The 21,886-nt window shown below is 36.8% G+C and overlaps 2 protein-coding genes across 7 annotated transcripts in view; one reads left to right on the forward strand and one right to left on the reverse strand.

Moving 5' to 3' along the window:
* Window positions 1–21,886, forward strand: part of cadm2a (cell adhesion molecule 2a) — a 493,856-nt gene that overhangs the window by 280,952 nt on the left and 191,018 nt on the right. The gene's annotated exons all lie outside the window — the stretch shown is intronic.
* Window positions 5,484–21,886, reverse strand: part of LOC130082882 (CD209 antigen-like protein A) — a 44,248-nt gene continuing 27,845 nt past the window's right edge. The window contains exons 1-5 of one of the 3 annotated variants that reach the window (XM_056247791.1): window positions 20,068–20,560; window positions 10,189–10,422; window positions 9,877–10,004; window positions 5,789–5,895; window positions 5,484–5,682 (exon numbers count right to left, since the gene is read on the reverse strand). In XM_056247791.1, the coding sequence (XP_056103766.1) occupies window positions 5,511–5,682; window positions 5,789–5,895; window positions 9,877–10,004; window positions 10,189–10,422; window positions 20,068–20,224 (798 nt within the window). In that variant the 5' untranslated portion in view covers window positions 20,225–20,560 and the 3' untranslated portion in view covers window positions 5,484–5,510. Of the gene's footprint in view, window positions 5,683–5,788; window positions 5,896–9,876; window positions 10,005–10,188; window positions 10,423–10,497; window positions 10,694–20,067; window positions 20,561–21,886 lie in introns of those variants that run through there. The other 2 variants (XM_056247792.1, XM_056247790.1) reach the window with 2 other exon arrangements.

A 21,886-nucleotide genomic window follows, 5' to 3' on the forward strand; every position in this document is an offset into this window, starting at 1 on the left:
AGTGGAAAATACCGGCTTTTGTGACAAAGGGTTCAGTCAATCTTGTCAGGCGTCTATTTCAGCTGAGAAAAATTACGTGAGGATGTGGAGAGTGTCAAAATAAAGGTACCGTATAATCGATATTTTATGTGTGGCATCGATGCATCGTATCGTTAGACTTTTGATCGATGTATCGATCCATATCGATGTATTGTTACACCCCTATTTAAATTCCTAAGGTACTCATTTAGTATTTATCTTTCTAATGTATTTAAATTTTCTTTTCTTTCTCTATTTGTTTCATTGTTTTATGTTTTTTCATTGTATTATGTACAGGATTTTTGAATTACATATGACCTAAGATTTAATTGTTCAAAATGACCGAAGAAAATAAATAACTAACTGCAGCAGCTCACACTGCGACCTCTGCTATTTTTCAGATGTGCTCGTATCAAACTACTGTATCGATATAAACGGCATTGCCTCATTCCATATCGTTTCAAAAAAATATATCGATATATCGTAGGCCTACAATCTCGATATACCGCCCAGCCATGACCAAAACAATTTAGATGACTAATTGTTCAGACAACCCTCCTAGGAAACTAGAAATTAAAGTATGTAGTTCTGCTGCACGTCCACATTTTTCATCTAAAGTGTCTTACTTGCTTCTGCTGGTCCAAACTGGGGTTAGATGGGGCTAAAGGTCACTGTGATATAGGAGATGGATTGCAGGATTTGTGCCTTAACCCTTTCAGCCCTAAAGGCATGTAGAGTTTTTTGACATTCACAAAAGTAAAGACTCATAACTCCAAAACTATAGCAAAGAGAGTCAAAGGGTAGATATCCTTTGATAGAAATCTTCTATTTTCACATTTTACATTTGTATTTCTCATGCTGAGAAACTGCTGATAAAAGACAAAATATTTATTTATTTATATACACAGTATGTCTTTTTTATTTTTTATTATATTTTTACTTAGTAACTTTTATAATTCTTTTTTTGGCTAAGTTTCCCTACATGTGAGCTGCATCTGTGTCAGATTTTGTGGGGATAGCGTAAAGTAATCAAAAGTTACAGCATTTGTAACCAAGGTAGCTTTTGGGTTTAGCCATTGACACCCCCTAATGGGCATTTTTGAGCATCCACTGTAAGTAATGATAAGTAATTAGTGTGTTTAACATTAATGTGTTTAATTAATGTGTTTTGTCTTCCACCAAAGCTACTCATTTTGTGGTCTTGGTTAAAGCTGTTATTGGTTAATTAAGATTTGATTGATAAACTTCACATTTAGTCTATTTTTTTTTAAATCATGTTGTATTAATTGTGACAAGATCATCAAGGTCGATTTTTATATTTACTTAACTCGCTCTTACTATAGTTACTGCCATTATTTACAAATCATGAGAATAGAAAAGGGGCTTGAATTCAATTATTTGTTAATACAATATTTCGGTAAAGTGTTTTGAGGTCATAACATAGTATTTTTCAAGGAACCACTCAAAAATAAATCTTTATTAATATAAATATATATACTAATAATCTGCCCCTGTAACCATAATTTGTGTGAAAAGGAATAACATTTTTACTGCCACTAGTGTAGATATACCGGTGTATCTTTATATCTACAGTGAATCACCAAACAAGTGGATCCTATTTTCAGGGGCTCCCGGTCCGCTTCCAAACTAACTCTGGTGCAGTTAGTTAGACGGAAATATGAATGCAACATGGACTTCGAAATGAACCAAAAAATGGGATGGGATTTCACAAGATGTGACCTATTACAGTTCAGTACAGGGGTTGGAACCCCGTATCCTTGCAGCAGATCTTTGTTTGTGTGTGTAACAGAGGAATTCCTTTATGCTGTTTTGACTCCTTTACACATTTTATAAGACCTAACTGAGTTTTCACTTACTATATGTACACACATACAACGAGCAGATTAAGCCCAACATACAAGCTTTTTCTTTCATAAAAGTTGTTTTTGCTTGTATATTTAGGTTTGGTGTTAAACATGATAGTATAAACACTCAGCAAACCAGGACTAAATGTATATTTTTCTTCTTTTTTTTTTTGGTCCAGACCAAAGAACCAAGTAAACCGAACTACAAGTGTGAACACAACCTTACTGTAAATAGACAATTTATAAACATGTTAAATTTGGTCCAACTTATTCTTAGACAAAATTATTCTGTTTGATTTTTTTGGTCTCTAAATAATTTCCACTTTCCATGTGTGTTCTGTCATTGTACATAAAATGTGGATTTTTAAAAAATAATTTGTTAATAATATTGAATGAGTAGATGTGTGTATTCAAAACAAAAATGTTTTATATTAAATTTAGTTTATTACAGAATAACAATAAAACAAAAAGCTGTCAAAACATCAAGCAAATTTTCTCTATTTAGACTTAAAGGAATATATATACTGTGGTAGATTTTTCTTATTTCACGCCTGACCTGAGTCTACCTGGGTCTCGTCTGCAATCGACGTCCTCGGCCATCTACAGTCCACGTTAGTTTCCTATAATATTTATACTCTAGCGCGTCTCCCCAAAGACGTTGGCTGAGTCTCCTAACTCTAACTTGCTGCGCAGCGATAATAAACAGACAGACTTCAGACAATGCCCCCTAAATGCTTTAATCACAGCCGGGAGAGTTCTTGAGCATTTCTCAGAGAATCTCACGCAAAAAGAATAATACATCAGGTGTTATAGGATAAAGACAGACACAACAATAAGATCATTGTGATTAACTCATGACTTCACATTAGGGCTGCAACTCGGACAATTATTTTTCGATTAATCGGATTAAAAATTAAATTTGATATTATTATTATTATAACTAAATAAAACCCTAAATCAGGGTATTTATGTGTAAAAGTGTACTTTAAAAAGTGCAAAAGCCACACATTGAGTTTTACTAATATCAATATTTGCATTGTTTTTAATGATAATTGCTGATGGCAAGTTGACAACCATGATTAATGTAATATATATATATATATATATATATATATATATATATATATATATCCAACATATTATGTTTTAACTAGTGCTGGGCCGTGATCGGCGTTAACGTGCTGCGTTAACGTGAGACTCTTATCGGGCGATAAAAAAAATATCGCCGTTAATCAAAGTTGGGTTGGGATCATAAATAGCTTTTTCGAATATCGTTATATTTTCGCGCAATTCTAATGTGTAGTATGACGCCGCGCCTACTGTCACAGATCGCGCAGTAGGGTATTTTCCTGTCAGGGACACAAGGTGTACTTTTGCTTTGTTACGTTGGGCGAAGTTCCTCTCATTACTTTATTTTAATGCAATACGTTGTTAAATGAGTTTATTCCAAGCGCGCTGTGTCCTTTGTATGGGCATGAGCGATGCTCATTTACAAATGAATCACTCTTTTGAGTCGATTCTGTTCAAAGACTTCATCAAACAAGTTGTCAGATGATCTGTCTAAATCGGTTCGCGAATCAGTTGATCTGTTCAGTTCCTCGCGCACTGAATCGTCTGAAGCGCTTTCAATTCACACTCGGAGTCGAAACAGGAAGATTTAAGAGCATCAAGAGCGTTGGATGAAGTGGCCGATCTACAGTCTAGTCTAGTGAATGCAAATCTGCAAATGCATCATATTTTTGCCAGCGATGAAGATCTTTATTAGTTGAACACCTTCGTAAGCTGTCTGTGAATGAATGATTCCACAGGACGATACATTCGATTTCATTTCATTCAGGTAATACATTGTGTGTGTATTGCGCGTGTATTGCGCAGTGGCATAATCACACGGATAGTTTACATTGATTGAAACTAATTTGTTTAAAAATGAGGCTATTGCAGTAACAAGGCAGGTTCACATAAAATTCTTATGACATATGATGACATTATTTTTTGATCTAACGAGCATTGGCGATGCAAAAACGGACTGTCGTGCGTATTGTTTTTTTCTTCTTCCAATTAGCCTACTATTTAAAAAAAAAAAGGACGAAAACATGTTACTTGTTCAATTAATAAACAGTTTGTTTGATGAAAACTCGCTAAAGATGAAATTGGCCTCCCTTTCTGTCATTGCGTTTTTTTTTTTTTTTTTTTTTTTTTTACGATATTCGACTTTTGCTCCTCGATTGTCGAATGGCATTTTTGGCAGAAATGCACATCCCTACGCGAGGCAAACTATTCTCAAAGACTTACTTTTAGTCATTATTTGGGTAGCACACATATTCTGAATGCCTTCGGGAAAATTCAAATGAGCCATTTTAATCTAGATTAATCTAGATTAATTTCAATATTAGTCTAGATTAATCTAGATCAAAAAAATTAATCTATGCCCACCTCTAGTTTTAACACAATTTTTGTTAAAACAATTTACACAGACATGTTGTTCAGATGTGAAGATATAAACTAAAAACATCTCAAATATATAATTCATTGCATTTTTATTTAAAATTAATTGAATTACAAGGATAAATTGATAAAATAAATATAGAAAGACTGAAAACAAGCGTGTGAACGTAGAGCCGCAGTAGATCGCGTTTGAAAAACAATTAAAACTTAATAGTAGACAAATGCTATAAAAAGAGAACGGAATGGAGGTACTCAGCAAGCTAAAAGTCTTGATTAAAAGGACAGGAAAAATGATGCATTAGTGCACAAGCATTCGCTGAAAACCACTGAGTACAGTGACTAAAAAACAATCTTTTACTGCTGCTGTTATAACTGCCTTTATATTTAGTGCTTCACTTTGTAAACACCGTTTTAATTTAACCTATTTCTGCGGTAGCGCTATTTTAATCCATCAATTATGTTGCGAGCGAACTGATTGTGCAATCTGATGCTCGAGACAAAATACAGACATCCCAAGTCTTCTGGAAGTTCCGGAAGTCATCCGCAAATCGATAGCGGCTCCCTGATGCCGCTATCAATTAGGGGTGTTCAAACTCCCGGAATCTAGAGCGCGCAAACAAGAGCGCGCATGCGAGACAGAAGAGACTGTGCTCCAAACTGTGTAGCGCGCGCACGGAGGGAGAGAGACCTTGTGCGTGTGTGCCTCATGAAGCACATGTAAGACAGAGAGCATCATGATTGGCCTGTTTCAACCAATCACCAGTAAACGCTCCCCGTGACGTAAGCAGACAAACTAATCGATAATGACATTCGTTGACGATTTTCATAATCGATTATTATCGATATTATCGATTAGTTGTTGCAGCCCTACTTAACATGTCACCTTCTATCAATATGATTGGTTAAATTTGTAAAAGCAAGCCCCCCTTGCCCTCTGTTACTGGCATAAGCAAAATTATCTCGAATCATCAGAAAAAAAACAAAGAAAAGGGTTAAGAGTTCAGTTGATCACCCAATATGTCATGAGACAAAGCATACAGTATATTTTTAATTAGGGTACATTAAAAATGTGCAGTTGAGAGCATCCTCCAGCAACAAGGTTGAGAAACACTGCTTTAGATTATCAATTATTACACAAGTTTTGTTCTCTTAAACTTGCATCAAAAAAGGTGTGTGATATTTCTATGGCAGTATGAGTTGTGAAATACTCTTCTCACAGATCCATTGAAAAGGTTTAGTACATGCATCATCAAGCCACCCTACTAATTTAGGCCACTCTGGCAATTTAGGTACAGCCACAGTCAGGACACAGTTCTCTTTTGTACGTCCATTAGGCTCTCCATTCGCCCAGAAGCTGAAAATACAGATCAGCATTAGATGTTCAGTGCTGCTTTCTATGTGATATGATACTGACTGTGAGAATTATTTATTAGATATTAATCAGTTCAGTGTTTTCTCACTTAGAGGTCAGTGTGCTTCCATCAACCCATTTCCATGTGCCGTCCACTTCACTGTCAGTCAGACCAATCCAGACTATAGCTTTACCAGTCATGTTCTTAACAAAATCCTGAACAGATGAAACAGTTGAACATTTCTGCAACACTTTAGATTACAGCCTGCAAAGTACTCGAAAATAAAAGAAATTTAAAGCGTACCTTTCTGTTACAGTGTACCTATAAAGTACATACGTGTAAGAATAAGGGATCAATATGTAAAGTTTAGGCAATAAAGGGGTAACAACCAGGAAAATTAACACATTATTTACACTGTAAAGGCATCTTTACACAGCCAAGATGAGGCTGTTCTAAAGCGGCTCTGTGTCTGCTCAAATTTCTGTGTAAAGACCTAATGGTGCATAAAAGCAGGGTCAGACCCTCCTCAGCCCCTAATATCTGAGAGTGTTTTGGTTCAGTGTAAATAAACGCAAACTTGTGCCACCCTAAACTACGTCATTCTCATGACAACCTAAAGCAACCTGTCAGCTCAAGTGGCGCGGGAATCAAGAAGAGGGAGACAAAACATATAGGCATACCTCAATTAGGGGTGTGCGATATGACGGTTTTTGATCGTGGACGATTAAAATGTCTCCACGATCTGCTTTTGAAGAAATATCGTAGTATCGTGCATTTTATCAGTTGCAGTTCTGGCGCCGAGCTCCGTCTCACTCTCAACATACAACAAATGTTAACGCAGAGGAACGGTACGGGACACTGCAGTTCACAGAATTTCATTATTTGCATGTGCTTTAAAGCCTTGCTGGTTAAACATGTAATTCACGTGCTGATGCGCTGTTCTGACGTGTGCTTTCTGAGCGCATACACCCGAAGCACACGGGCACTAAAAGCCTGTCTAACAGCGTCTGTTTACTGGACTACGTTATAAGTTATCTTTCGAGTCTTATTGCGCTAATATTGTCAAATACACACAAGGTTTACATAAACAAAGTTGGTTATGTCTAAAGTGAAAGCAAACAGGAAAAAAATGAGAGAAAATCTGCTTGTCAAATGCGTGTATATTAGACGCGTCGCGTGCAGCTCTTAGGGCCTTTACATAGTCAACGCGAGCAACGCGAGCAAGCAACGCGAGCGACGCGAGCTACGCGCTCCTTTTCATAGTACACAAGCGTCACCGGCGATGCGTGAAATGCAATACACCGATCGCGCAGCAGGGGGTAGTAGAGTCTAGAGTCGGGTCACGTAATATTCAGATCAAAATGGCAACTGAAGAGGAGTGCATATTGCTGATTTTACATCGGCGGCAACAAAGGATGTATACGAACAAGCTCGCATAACTTTTCCTCTTCGCCCGCCATTGTATTCAAATCTTCTTCTTCTGTAAACATAATAATATACCTTTTTATGTACATTACTTGCAATGTCGCCCCCACCGACAACGCATAGTATTGCGTGCATCGGCGCGTCGCGTATCAAAAACTAGGATGACACATTTGGCTACGCATCGACGCATAATGGCGGCCGAAGCGTAGCGATGTGTAGCCTTGCGCACGCGTATGCGTACCGATGCGTTGACTATGTAAGGGCCCTTAAAGCGACAGTAGCCAGTTAGTAAACAAGCTGCCTCTTGTCTTTAAAGAGATAGTTTACCCCAAAATAAAAATTCTGTCATCATTTACTCACTCTAATGTTGTTCCAAACCTGTATTAATGTCTTTCTTCTGTTAAAAATTAAAGTTATTTGGAAGAATGTGGCTTACCAAACAGTTGCTGGTCCCCATTGACTTCCATAGTAGGAAAACATATACTATGGAAGTCACTGGAGTACAGCAACTGTTTGGTTAGCCACATTCTTCCAAATAACTTTTATTTTCAACAGAAGAAAGAAACTTATTCGGGTTTAAAACAACTTGAGAGAGTAAATGATGACAATTAAAATGTTTGGGAGAACTATCCCTTTAATGTTAATAAAAGAACAAAACACAAAGAGGAAATCACTCACTGCTCTTGACTGAGAACTTTAGTAGTAGCTTTAATAATAATCAATGTATAATTTATACAGTGAAGTCTATGTTGTGTTTTATTTTCGTATTTGTTCATTTAGCCTAATTACTTTCTTCAATGCTACTGTTAAATACCCCTACTGTAGCTGAAAAAATAAAGCACTGTTTATTTCATTTGTCATTCATTTGGCCTAAATGTCTGCCATTCTTTTTTCTTTTGTTACCTATAAGGCTTTTTTTTTTTTTAAATAGGGACATTAGTTTGGCTGTAATGCTCAGTGACTTGCAAAATAGTAAAACCAACATGAAAAAGAATCGTGATAAAATCGTTAATCGTGATTTTCCTGAAAAAAATCGTGATATGATATTTTTGCCATATCGCCCACCCCTAACCTCAATATTGTTTTAGCCAAATAAAAAAAATGTCAGTCAACAAGGGTCAATGAAGTAAAAGAGTCCTGTACTCACATCGTGAAGCAAACCACCAAAATTAGAGTCGTCGATGTGTGAAAGCAATTGGCTTTCGATGTTTGTAATCTTGCTTTGAAGAGACAGATCAACACGCTGCTACATTTCTCTCAGATACGGTAAATGCTTATGGCGTCACTATCATTGTGCATTGATATCTTATATTCCAAAAATCATCTCCTTGAGGACGATATTTCTCCCACACACAACAGTGAAATCTGCTCTCCTGCCTAAAACGCAAACGCTAGCATAATTGTTCATGCTTTATGGATCTTTGAAAAAATAAATTGACCTCTTTTTATCCTGCGGTGATCTACTCTGTGTAATAATTCATAATTTATTTTTAGCATTAAGCATTTAGCATTAATTTTACTAAGAAATAAAAATAACTATCAGTACCACAGAATTATGACTAACACCAAAGTGCGAGATATACCAACCAGAGGGAATTAATTTAAAATTCAATGAATTATTTCATTGTTTACTATTTAATTATTTTACTATTTTAAATTATTTTATAACACTGTTAAAACTGTAGTTTTAAAATAATAATGTTCAAAGCATTGTTTTATTGTTTAATTCTTGTGTAACAAAATCTGTGTAAATGCAAATTTTGTGATTTTTATGCCGCTTCAGATTTGGTTTCTGTGTCGCTTTTTCTGTGTAAAGATGCCTTAGGTATTTTAGAACTAAGGGGTACTTATTCTACTATTATTACTACTACTATTTTTTTTTAATTACTGGGAAAATATACACTTGTTTTATGAAGTTACAGGGTAAATGTGACATCCACAGGCTGTAAATGAAAGTGATGCTTGTTACCCTCTTGTTCCATGAAGTTAAATGGTAACAAGAACCAATAAAATTCAATAATAATATAAATATATGAATATTTATCAATATAAAAAATTTAATTAATTCACACAATCTGATATCATTGACTCTGAAACCATTATTTGAAAACCAAATTAATTCAAAACAGATTTCATTTCAAATTCATTTAAAACAACTTTTCATAAAAAATACTAAAGAAAGTACGTTTTGTCCCTTTTTTATTTATCTTGCTTGACTACCTCCTCCTCTTGTTCCTCTTCTTTCTCATTATTTTCAATGATGAATCTTAAGAAGGAATCCCATGTCTCTTGCTATTCTGTATTAGCCTATGTATTAAGTACACCCAGAAATGTTCTCGTACTTTACTCATCTTTTCGCTTCCCGCTAACTGTATTAAACGTGCATGAGAGTCGAGTTCACGTTTGATGTAAACATATTAACAAAAAAAATATTTAAAAAATACGTTCAACTGAGTGACGTTATGCTGCATGTACATTGGTCATCATTCACTGTTTATTCGCGAGTGTTGTGAAGAAAATGAATCACATCCACTGTTGAAGATTTCAGGCTCATTGTTTGTTCTGGTAATCGAATCAAAGCTCTTCCAAAATGCAGCTTTGAGCGCCGTCCAGCACCCTATAACTACATGGAACAAGAGTATATTTCCGCAGTATAAAAAAAAGTTTTCCCTGCCATGAAACATAGAAGCCCAAATTAGAACAACTGCAATTTTACTATAACACACACACACACACACACACACACACACATTATTCTTTGTCACACTCACTTGTTCGTCTGTGTTGTTTATGATGATCAGATCTGCTCCTCTCTCTGTACAGTATCTTCTGCTCTCATTCCAGTTCTTCGTCTCATTCGGCATGTAGTAAAAACTGGATTTATAGTAAGTCCATCCATCTGTAAACAACCAGTTTAGCTGTTAGCTCTTTATTCCCATTTACACTCACCTGTCCGTAACTTATAACAGATAGTAAACTCATAGATTATGAAACCTGAAAGTTACTGAGAGCACAACAACCCAACTCTATCATGCTTTAAAAAATGATAGATGTATAGTAAATAACTACATAAAAAACTTTACAATAACTCTGAAGATCATTTATTGGCTGGCCTCTGTTCTTGAATATTAGCTGGTCTCTCTCTTCCGTGAGTCTGGTAATGTTGGTTAGTAGCTGGTCTCTCTCTTCTGTGTAGTTTGTGCTCTTTGTATGGATGTGAACACACAGCACTATGACTGCAGTCAGCAGAAGAACACACAGCAACACCAAACACACTGCAGCGGCTCTGGAGCTTCTGTTCCTCACAGAATCACTTCCTGAAAATGGCAGACATGAAGATAAATGTTTCTTAATTTCTACAAAAACTTCATAAACTGTGTTTGTATTTGTACCTGTGTGTTGAGGTGGTTGGTTTCTCTCTGTGTGTCTGTCCATACCCCATGATCCATCAGTGTTTATATTATCATAAACAGGCATTTGAGTCATGTTTGCTTGCTTAGCCATGGACGTAAATGACGACAACTCTTTGTAAGCATTTGTACTCTGTAGTCCTCTGCTTTTGAAACTCTAATTTTAGAACATGTGGGCAATGTGTGTCACAGTACAATTGAGCATGTGCCATCATGTGATCATCATTGTGGTAGTTTGGTTAGAAGTAGCAGTTAGGTTCAAATTAGCACATGATAATTTTACATGAGTGAAAAGTCTTAATTCAACTTAAAGCTGCAGTCCGCAGTTTTTCCTCTTTGTCGCCATCTCTGTTCGAAATCTGCAATTGCAGTTATTCGCTATCAACTTTACGCGAGTTGTACCTTGGCACGGCACAGCGCGGATGAATCCAGGGCTCGAATTTTGGCGCGGTATTGCGCATAATTCTAGTCATTCCCGCAGGTCTCCGATTTATAATGCGGAAAATTCCCGCAATTGTAATCCACACAGATTATAAAACCAAATCATTCTTTTAACAACTATCTGCCAGACGCAATTTCACAAACAGCGTGAGTGTTCACCGGTGCCGCGTCTTCTATCTCTTCTCTCAAAATGTGTTGTGCAAGGCAAGCATCAAGCACTGCGGCGATAATACACACTCGCGTTTAGGAGTCGGGACATGACGGAATATTCACTTGCACAATCGGGCCAGCAGTGCATCGTGACTGAAGTTTACCATTTGCACGTCTTTTTAAGTCTTACCAGTTTAAACATTCAAGCGATTTTAAACTAATCAGTGCTCGCGCGCTCTCTGAGATGATTTTCTATGCGCACATTCATAGAAAATCCGCCTCAAAAACAGCTGGCCAGTAACAAAAGTTATTTTCTGTGGATTATATTGCTTTAACACGCAAAATTGTGTCAATTTCGGTCTTCGTGAGTATACTCTAAATATAGTCGGTTTTGTCTTTAATAAGCATAAAACGCATCACATGCCAGTATAATGAACACAGGATCCGTGCACTAGCTCTTACAGTGACGGCAGCCATATGTGTCTGTTATAAATTTTGTTTTCAAAACAACAAATGATAGCTTTAAAGGTTCTCTAAGCGATGTCGGGTGACGTCACTTCTTGTTGACGTTTAAAGTATTGTCAAACAAAACGGAGGCTAGCTAGACCCTTCCTCCTCCTCATCCGCGCACTAACCCCCAAACCCCGCCCCCAAGTCCTTCTTGTCGGTGATTGGCTGGAACTGTTTGTCATGTTTCGTGGTGCGGGTTAGCCCAGTTTGTTTTTGTTGCTGTGTGTGGAGCCTGGGCTGTCTACAGAGATCGCGTTTCTTTACAGTGTGTTCAGGGGACAGGCAGCCAGCGGTTAGTGAGGAGATGTTTGCTGTATGTGACAAAAAAATGTTTTGGCCTAAAAAACGCGTGACATCGCTTAGAGCACCTTTAAGTTAAAGGAATCAGGATTAATATGTATTTAATTTATTCAGGACTAAAATAGTACCCAGTGTTATTTTCAATTTGATTATTCAGTTTCTGTAATAATAATAATAATTCATTACATTTATATAGCGCTTTTCTAGGCACTCAAAGCGCTTCACATGGAAGGGGGGATCTCCTCAACCACCACCAATGTGCAGCATCCACTTGGATGATGCGACGGCAGCCATAGTGGGCCAGAACGCTCACCACACACCAGCTTACTGGTGGAGAGGAGACAGAGTGATGAAGCCAATCAGTGTATATATATATATATATATATATATATATGGGGATGATTAGGAGGCCATGATGGACAGAGGCCACTGGGCAAATTTGGCCAGTGGCCTCTGTAGCCTATATGAATACTAGTGTTAGACCTATTCAAAAACGTTTCTCTTTATTTGTCTTTATTTGTATCTTTATTCTATTGTATTTATTTGTGCTAATTTTTTCAATTTAATTAAACAATTTAAATCAAGCTTCCTTGTGTTGTGTAAATTCTTAACAACAATATTACCCCATTGTAAAAATGCAATGAGCGCAAACATTTAGGCAAGATAAATGTAATAATTTTGTTTGGATAAACAAACTTCTGACCAACTAACTGAAAAAAAGCATTGCCTTAAATCGTGCTGATTCTAACGATTGTTTATCATATCATGTCAAATTATACTTTATTCTCAAATTGTTACTGTTAACAACATCAGTAATTTTCGTGACTACATTTAAAGGGTAACTAAACCCCTGGTCAGAGCCTGACTCCACCCACTGCAAATATTTTAAAAATGCTGGGAAAGTGGGCAGAGCCCAGCAGAGATAGAGGAGACGAACCGAGGGCGGGGCTGAGCAGTGACAGATTATTTGACAGCTGCTGTCAGACTCGCTAAAATATCTATATATAAAAAAATATATCCAGCAAAACGCGCCGGCCCGTTTGTCGACACCAGAGGGTTAACTTTAGCTTAATAGGAAGGAACATAAATTGTGATTAAAAATCAGGGCTCCAGACTGCGACCAAAATTTGAGAGTGTGCGACTGAATTTTACATCCAGTCACACGTGTGAGACCTGTAAATTTGCATTGGCAGGCCAATGAGTGTGACAAGAATAGGGAATGGCCACTGTAAGTGGCTAATGTGTGGAGGGGGAGGGTCCTAGAGATAATTGAGCGCGCGTAAACATCTGTGGGAAGGAGATGGAGACAAATATCACAACCTACTATGTGCATCTGAGCAATGAGCAAGCGATCTATCGACTCGTTGCCGAGCAGACCAAATGAAAGTGGAACGAAAATACGCTACTCATTTATGCTTCACGGACCGTTTATTAGTTCGGACCAATAATAAACAGTGCAGCGCCCCGAAGCATAGACAGTAAAATAAAGCCCCGAACTGGCCGAAATGGTAAAAAAATTACCATTGTAAACAGTAGGATGTTTATTTGCTATTTTCACGTTAATATTTTTTTTTCACCCCTTTTTTATTTATTTATTAATATTAAGACATTATGAATGATAATAACTAAAGGTAATTTCATCTACACCCTAAATTAAGTTTAGTGATTTATTGTCAGCCCCAGTGCTACCAGAATGTTTTTTTTTTTTTTTTTTTTTTAAGAACTCAGTGGCTCTGGTGATGCTGCCCTCAAATTTGAGTCTGGAGCCCTGTGAACTTAAAATAAAACATCTGTACGTTAAGTCTATTTATTATTAAAAAAATGTGTCAGTATGACAGTTATTTTGGGGGAAATTTGAATAATTGCATTGCAAGCTGATTTAAGGTGTGCCCCTAAATGTTCTGCTTGCGCTCCTAACATTTTCAGTCAGGGGCTACAGTGCTCCTAGTAAAAAAAGTAGGGATGTCCCGATACCACTTTTTCACTACCGATACCGATGCCGCAGCTTTGGCTTTTGCCGATACCGATATTAATCCGATATTTTTATTTTATTCTTAAACTAATAAAAAATATAGCAATTTTCTCAATTAGCCACCTAAAATATACCTCCTATATAGTCCACAACAACAGTTGATTATGAAAGATTGCCACCCTTTATTCAAACACTACAAAAAAATAAAGAAATATATAAATGAAAGAAAATACAGGTACTTCAGTACTTAAAGCTAGCTAGCTACCAACAGGTTTAAAGTTAAAACAATTTAAACAGCAGCATTCTACATTGTAAATACCAGTACAGTTTTTGTTTTTTAAATCAAGTAGAATTTCTATAACTGTGTGTTAAACTGATTATCACTCTTGTGTGTGTTAAACACAATCTACTTAATACAGACAGCTTCATTATAAAGATAAACAACAAATCCCCAAAATATATGATCATAATCTATGACAAAAATGCTATTATAAACTAGATTAGTGGATAATACACATGGCTCTTTTTATTGTTGTAAAATACATTCATGAAAAACAAGATAACAAAAATGAAAAAGATAATTATTTTAGATATAGCTAAATCTGCTATAAAATTGAGACATGTTTTAAGTGTATTGCACAGCTATTTAATGAGGCAGCAACATTAATAATTATTAATGTTAATAAGCTTTAATTGCGTCACTGCATTATGATATGAAAGGCTCCAATACAGTGCGGCACAAAGCGCTTATGCGCATCCCGAGCGGAGAATGATGCGCTTGAAGCCACGTGGAGTTACAGCACGCAGCGCGTCGAGTCCGCTTTGAAAAGTTCAAAGCACAACGGAGATACATATTGATGGACAGTGTATTATACAGTATCTATCTATGCAATCGTTTATTGAGCCTTTTCTTTTAACAGTTTTAAATTTCAGTTACTGTGCGCGTGAAGAACAATTATAGTGCTCTGACTCTAGTGTTGTGATCAAACTGACAGCGTCCGACACCCGGTAGAGAGTAACACGATTGAGTTACAGCAATAAAGTCCAGCAAGATAAAGTTGTTTTATGCGAAAACATAGACCTTTATCTTACAGATCAAGTATAATAGTATTAACATTGAATCATCTTGAAGATAGTTTCATCATTGACTGTAACCGAACGCGACGCGCTGTTTGAATGCTGAATGGAGAATGACTGACAGCCGTGAGAGGGAAAAGTTTACTTGAATTTAATGACTTAAATATTAATTTATATCTCACATAATGGCTTCAGAACACTTATAATAGAGTGCACGAAAACGTTATGGTACTTTATAATGCTTTTGTGCCTTTTGTGGGTCTCAACAATAACACATAATAGTATACCCACAATATCGGATTTGGATCGGCCTCGTCTGATCGATGCTGATCGATACCCGATCCCGCAAAAATGGCAGTATCGGAGCCGATACCGATCCTGAGTATCGGATCGGGACATCCCTAAAAAAAAGTTAGTCCGGAGCCCTGAAAATATATGCTCACTCACATCATGACGCCGCTGTGGTGGTGGAGTCCATGCAGGAAGAGCAGCGTTTGACACTGCGTCGCTTTTCAGAGCGAGCTGTATGGAGAAGCCCATTTCCACCTTCATTGGGTTGGAGAAGCAATCCCGCGTAAAATGCAGTTTGCACACTCCAGCTCTAGGCGGGAACTCGCGGTCTTCCAGGCCAAGTGCATGCAACCACTGGCGCCTAATTTCAAAGTCTGCTGGAAAGCTATGCAGTCCAGCAGTGCTGTTGCAACCAGCAACACTATACCTACACCCCATCCTAACCACTGTAGCTACTAAATACAGATAAATCTACGCTAACTTGAAGCTATCCTAACTGATGCAATACTATGCTACTAACTAACTATGCTTCTAACAATATTACACTAACAACTATGCTAATTAACTACCTACAAAATAATCTAAATAACTATCTAAATGCTATGCTAAATAGATGCTAAAATACTCTATCCTAATCGTTTTCAATACTCGCAATTCCAACTCCTGACTCGCTATAGTGGTTTTGACGAAACAAGATGTTTTTTATACTGCCAAGGGCGTGGTGAGCTGGAACTTGTTTACGTCACCTGCCACCGCTTACGTCACGAACCACCGCAAACATCCAATAGGAAAATTCAACTGCAGTAGCCACTGTTCAACCTGAAGAGGGCAGCACTCAGACGTTTTTACACCATATATTGTAGAATTAAAACACTTTATACCCAAATGTCAAAAAAGTTACTCGAATCAATGATCAGCACTAATAAAGCCCCATTCTTACAGATCATTCACTAAAAAAAGTTGGTTTAGGGTTTAGTTACCTTTTAAAGCCCTTCCGATATTTATCTTTGTTTTCGCATGGGCCGGTTGCAGTCTCTTTTTCCAAACTCTCAGTCCAAAGTCTTTTGCATTTTACAACGAGTGAATCTCCAGTTGTCACTGATTGTCGCTTGAACCTTTCTTGATCAAATTAATAAGTTTAATTATATCAAGTGCTGTGAGAAAAGGCTATAAATCTCCACCTCCAACATCCCCGCAATATAGCTTATACTAGCCGAGACACCTTATGATGCTCGAATTTCCCATGGAAATCCACCAGTACCACTACAATTAAAGACATTAGTACAAGCTTAACGTTTTGAATCGAGCTAAGGGAAGCAAACTTTGAAAACTGGCTGGTTATGTACTTGCTCAATTTATTTTTCATAATTTTTAACCCAAAAAAGTTACGGAGTGGAGCTTTAAATTGATCAGAAAATCGGAACCAATCTGAGGTCACTGTGTTAGGTCACGTGAGGTGCAATGATATAAGATGTTATAAAGGTTTTGAACTTCATTAACAAAATGAGGCTGATACAGAATGGCACTTCTGATGAGTATGCACAATGAATCAGTAATACACCTCAAATTTGGTAGAAAATTAAAGTTTTATAAAAAAAAAAAAAAAAAAAATTACGTGCCATAAAGGCAGTCCAAAAGTCTTTACAGTTTTGTGTGAGGAACGTGTATTTTCAGTGATTCAGTTGATTTAGGTCATGGAACTGATTTGAAAAATGTCTAATTTTTAAAAACCAGTTTCTTCAGTTTAATTCCCTGATCTTGTTTTGTTTTCGTGTGCACCAATAATGTGATTATTTCCAATAATAGCAACTTAATTGCAGTAAGATGTTTACATGACACGAGCAAACCTTTTCACTCCCCTTTCTGTCATTTTCATTATTCTGATTATTTTCTAAAAATTGTGGTTATTTTTAGCACAGTTATTTACTTATCACAATGCACAGCACAAATGACGAACGCACAGTAGGTGTGTGACTGGCCAAACTCTGCCAGTGCACACAAATTCGTTTGAATTTTTTCAATGACGCAATTAGAGTTGCACAATTCTGGATAAATTGGGAATTAAGATTTTTTGTGTGTGTGTGTGTGTGTGTAAAATGGAGATTGCGATTTTCCCACGATTCTGAAAAAAAATTAAACAAACTAGTAAAATGCAAACTAGAGGTTCTGACAAAATGTTCATTGTTTTAGTCTATTTGAAAAATATATAATAATAATAATAATTAATAATTCATTACATTTATATAGCGCTTTTCTAGGCACTCAAAGCGCTTCACATGGAAGGGGGGATCTCCTCCACCACCACCAATGTGCAGCATCACTTGGATGATGCGACGGCAGCCATAGTGCGCCAGAACGCCCACCACACACCAGCTTACTGGTGGAGAGGAGACAGAGTGATGAAGCCAATCAGTGTATATATATATATATATATATATGGGGATGATTAGGAGGCCATGATGGACAGAGGCCACTGGGCAAATTTGGCCAGGATGCCAGGGTTACACCCCTACTCTTTCGAAAGACATCCTGGGATTTTTAATGACCACAGAGAGTCAGGACCTCGGTTTAACGTCTCATCCGAAGGACGGTGCTCTTTGACAGTATAGTGTCCCCGTCACTATACTGGGGCATTAGGACCCACACAGACCACAGGGTGAGCTGAAAAGAATGTCTATGAAGCGCTGCTTCATTCTGTACATTAACATGGCAGCTACTCTCTCCGGATCAGCGGCAGCGTAAACACAGATTTGAATGTTGCAGTGTGATCATCGTACTTTCAAAGGTTAACCAAAGTCCCTAAAGTCTTTGATTTAAACGGTTTCACATCTCAAGCGCTAGCCGAGCGTGAGCAGCACATGTTTAGTCGCCGCCCATATCAATGACATTAAATCACAGCAACATTCAAATCTGTGTTGGCGCTGCCACTCATCCGGGGAGAGCAGCTGTCATGTAAATGTACAGTATAAAACAGCAATTCACAAACATTCTTTTCAACCACACATTATCGTTAATGATAATTAATGATAATGATATAATTGAACTCCGCTGATGCTTGCGATGTGAAACAGGCGTCGCGTGTCCACTGGCGCAATTCATTCCTATGGAAGTTGAGCTTCACACTAGCCAGTGGACACACACCGTAATACACATAGCGGAAACATTGTCATTTAGTAATGACATCGTGTGGGTGTTTGAATCGAGATTGCGATCTGTTAATGATCCATTGTGCAGCTCTACCTAAAATAGAGCCACTAAATTCTACAGAAAGTAGGCTATTTGGTAGCACTGTGGGGCTGACAATAAAGCACTGAACTTTTTTTGAAATTTTCATTCATAATGTCTTAATATTAATTAAACAGCCAAAACATAGATATTCAACAATGGAAAAAATAGATATTAGGGAGTGAAAATAGCTAATAAGCGATCCTCCGCTGTAGAAAAAGAAAATGAAGACTCAAAAATATTTCTATAAAATGTACCCATTTAAACTCAGTATCTTTATACTGCAAGGCTATATTTATTTTAATTTGTTATTTATATATTCTTTTATTGCCATTACCTGTTTTTCCTGTTTTCATACATAAGTTTAGTTTGCTAAATATATCAATTGTTTTAGTTGGGTATTGGGTGTGAAAAGAAGGAAATGGTTCTTCCATGACACTGCACTTTAGATGTGTGTGAATTTCCCACACCAGGAGTAATTTATATAGTTATATTGTATAGTGATTATCATTATCATATTTCATAACATTATCAATGAATGAAAACTTACATTTCAGTTTGTTCTTTGGACAAAGCTATTGTAGAATTACTAAAGGCTTGGAATAAACCCCAGAGGTATGTGGTAATATTTTATGATATCTTTAATGGTGCTTTTGTGTCCTTGTTCAAGCTTGAACATTCTCAAGTTCCCATGTTTGAGATCTGTGTACCTCAGAAGCTGATGATTGTAACTAAAAGCACTATGCCAGTAGAGTCAAGTCAAGACTGAAAAAAACTGTTTATGGTCTGTGGTTTTACTGTTTCTCCACCACCACAAAGATACAGCAGCATTCTCATGAACATTTCTTTGAAGGCCTCAGGTCCTCCATGAAACCGTTATGATAACACCACACTAATGCTGGATGTTTCTCTGTAGTTCTTTTTCTGATTTGAGCAGACAGTCTAACAGTCAAGTCAAGTCATCTTCATTTATATAGCGCTTTTAACAATGGATTGTTTCAAAGCAGCTTTACAGAGATAAACATATAATTTAAGGTAACAGAGATTGTTTTGGTTTTATTGCGGTTCTTGAATAATGTTATTTCCAGCTAAAGTTAATTTTGATTGGTTCACCTCCGTCGAAATGATCAGACTTTAAACGCGAACCTGTGATTAACGCTGACGGCGTTCACGTGCACATTCAGAATTGATTCTATAGTTATGTGCTTTTGAAAATATGTGCGCAGGTTTGTAATTCCATACAACCCATGCCTAAACAAACTACTTGTCTTGCCTATAAATTTTGATACACCTGACCTCATCTGAGGTTTGCTACATTGATAAAGGGCAAACAATGGACTGACGCTGTGCTTCAGTGTTTAAGGTTGTCAGTGTACAGTTAAGTTAATAAAATCTTTTTAGATATCAATTTATGAAGGTTTAGTGATTATCCATAAAACATTAACAAATGGTTAGTTATTGTCTAATTTTAACTTAAAATAAAGAACTTGGCAACTTCACACAATCTCTTCCTGAGCACCAGAAATATGATGTTAAATGGCTGAATGTGCAAACTTTTTGTTGTTTTTTAAACTGAATGTACTCACCTGTACGCTGTGGTTGGTGTGTGTTTGTCTCTGTCCTGAAGTCATGATCTCTCACACAATCTGCACTCTCATAGATTTCTACCGTCATCTCCACTCTATCTGTCTTCATTCCCTCAGACTCAGTCCGGATCACATTGTCATAAATACTATCAGACATTTCTTCTCTTTAACCGTCAAGCTTTAAACAATTGTGTCCCTTGTTCCTGTGTAGATAGTTAGCACTCGTCTTCTTTTTAAAGCTAGTGACAAAGAAATCTGTGGTCAACGTGTGAAAACAAAAACATGTGACATTAGATCAGTTGACACAGTTGCGATAGTCTTTTCTTCTTTATTGTGATGTATATCCAAGTGAAATGGCTTCTCAAGCTAGAAAAAATGTAGACTTGATGATTTTTCCATCTGGAATTGATTGGATGGTTGTGGTTTGCTATTGCTGTGATGTCATGTGAGTGACAGGTTGTCCCGCCCTTGCGCCAGTAAACATCATCAGAGAAAAAAATGTCACTGCAAGAGGGAGGAGAAGTTAATTTGATTAAAGATTATGAGGACATATGCATTCAAAAATATGTGTGTGAATAAATCATTTATAATAAATACTGCAATATTTCATTAAAAAAAATTTGATTTCATGGTGACTTTAAGTTTAGAACCATCTAGACCATCTATACACTTTTATTAATATAATGACTATCACTATTTTGCAATACAGACATTTTAAACTATAATTATAACAAAAGCCACCTAACTTTTACATTATGTTGTGTGCGTGGGTAGGTGTGCTTGTGGGTGTACATTTAATAAGTCTTATATATAATTTAATAAACCTTGTAATATCAAAATTTGTGTATAGAATTGATCAGAAACACTGAAGAATTTGAAGGATGTAATAAACATTCCTCTGTCATCAGCATCTTGACTGACCAAGTCATTCTCATTCGCTAGATGTTTTGAAGCACGCAGCAGCAGCAACACTGCAGCTGCTCTGCAACTTCCTGAAGTCACTTCCTGAACACGTCAGACATGATGTTCATTATGTCTCTTGCCATTATTACTGTTCACATAGCACTAGACAGATACAGAAGTGCCAGGCATATTCGTACGAAACAGCCTTTAAACTATGATAAAAAGATCATGCATAATAATGTTCAAGATCAACATCAGATGCAGGCATTCAAACATGTTTAAACAACAGTTGAATGGTCAATAAGTTAATATTGTGGAACTTACATTTTGGACACTGTTACTTTGTCTATTTTTCCTCCGCCAACAAAAGTAGGTCCAAATGAAGCCAAAACAGAATAAACTGTTCCGCTTCTCAGAGAAACACACATTAGTGATGTTTCGTTCCTGAATGAATCCTTAATTTTGAACAAATAGATTGACTTAAGGATTAAATCACTGTGTCGCCCCTTATAGTATACTATTTGAGGGGAGAGGCATTTGTAGTGGTGTCCAAAACCATTGTGGACATTATCAAGTGCACTCATTTAATTCCATAATACTCCACAATAGAAACCGATGTACAACCGATATACAATCAACTTTTAGAGCTAGAGAAACCCATGAGATTTGTGTTGAATGAATTCCCTGCGTCCTGGCAGATGACGACATCCACAGCCCTTCTAGCCCACTCAGTGTCTGAATTTGTTCACTCATTTTCATTAATTATTTTGAATTGACATTATTAGTGGAATAAAGTAGGGAATGGTGAATGAGGGTATAGGGGGAGATTTCAAACACAACTAATGACTAACTCATAAACATAGTCCCTTGTTTCATTCCTGAATGAATCAGCGTTATTGAATGAATCGTTGAATGA

This window comes from Rhinichthys klamathensis, unplaced genomic scaffold (assembly GCF_029890125.1).
Source record: "Rhinichthys klamathensis goyatoka isolate OS25496 unplaced genomic scaffold, OSU_Roscu_1.1 h1tg000050l_1, whole genome shotgun sequence".
In the NCBI taxonomy this organism is placed as follows: domain Eukaryota; kingdom Metazoa; phylum Chordata; class Actinopteri; order Cypriniformes; family Leuciscidae; genus Rhinichthys; species Rhinichthys klamathensis.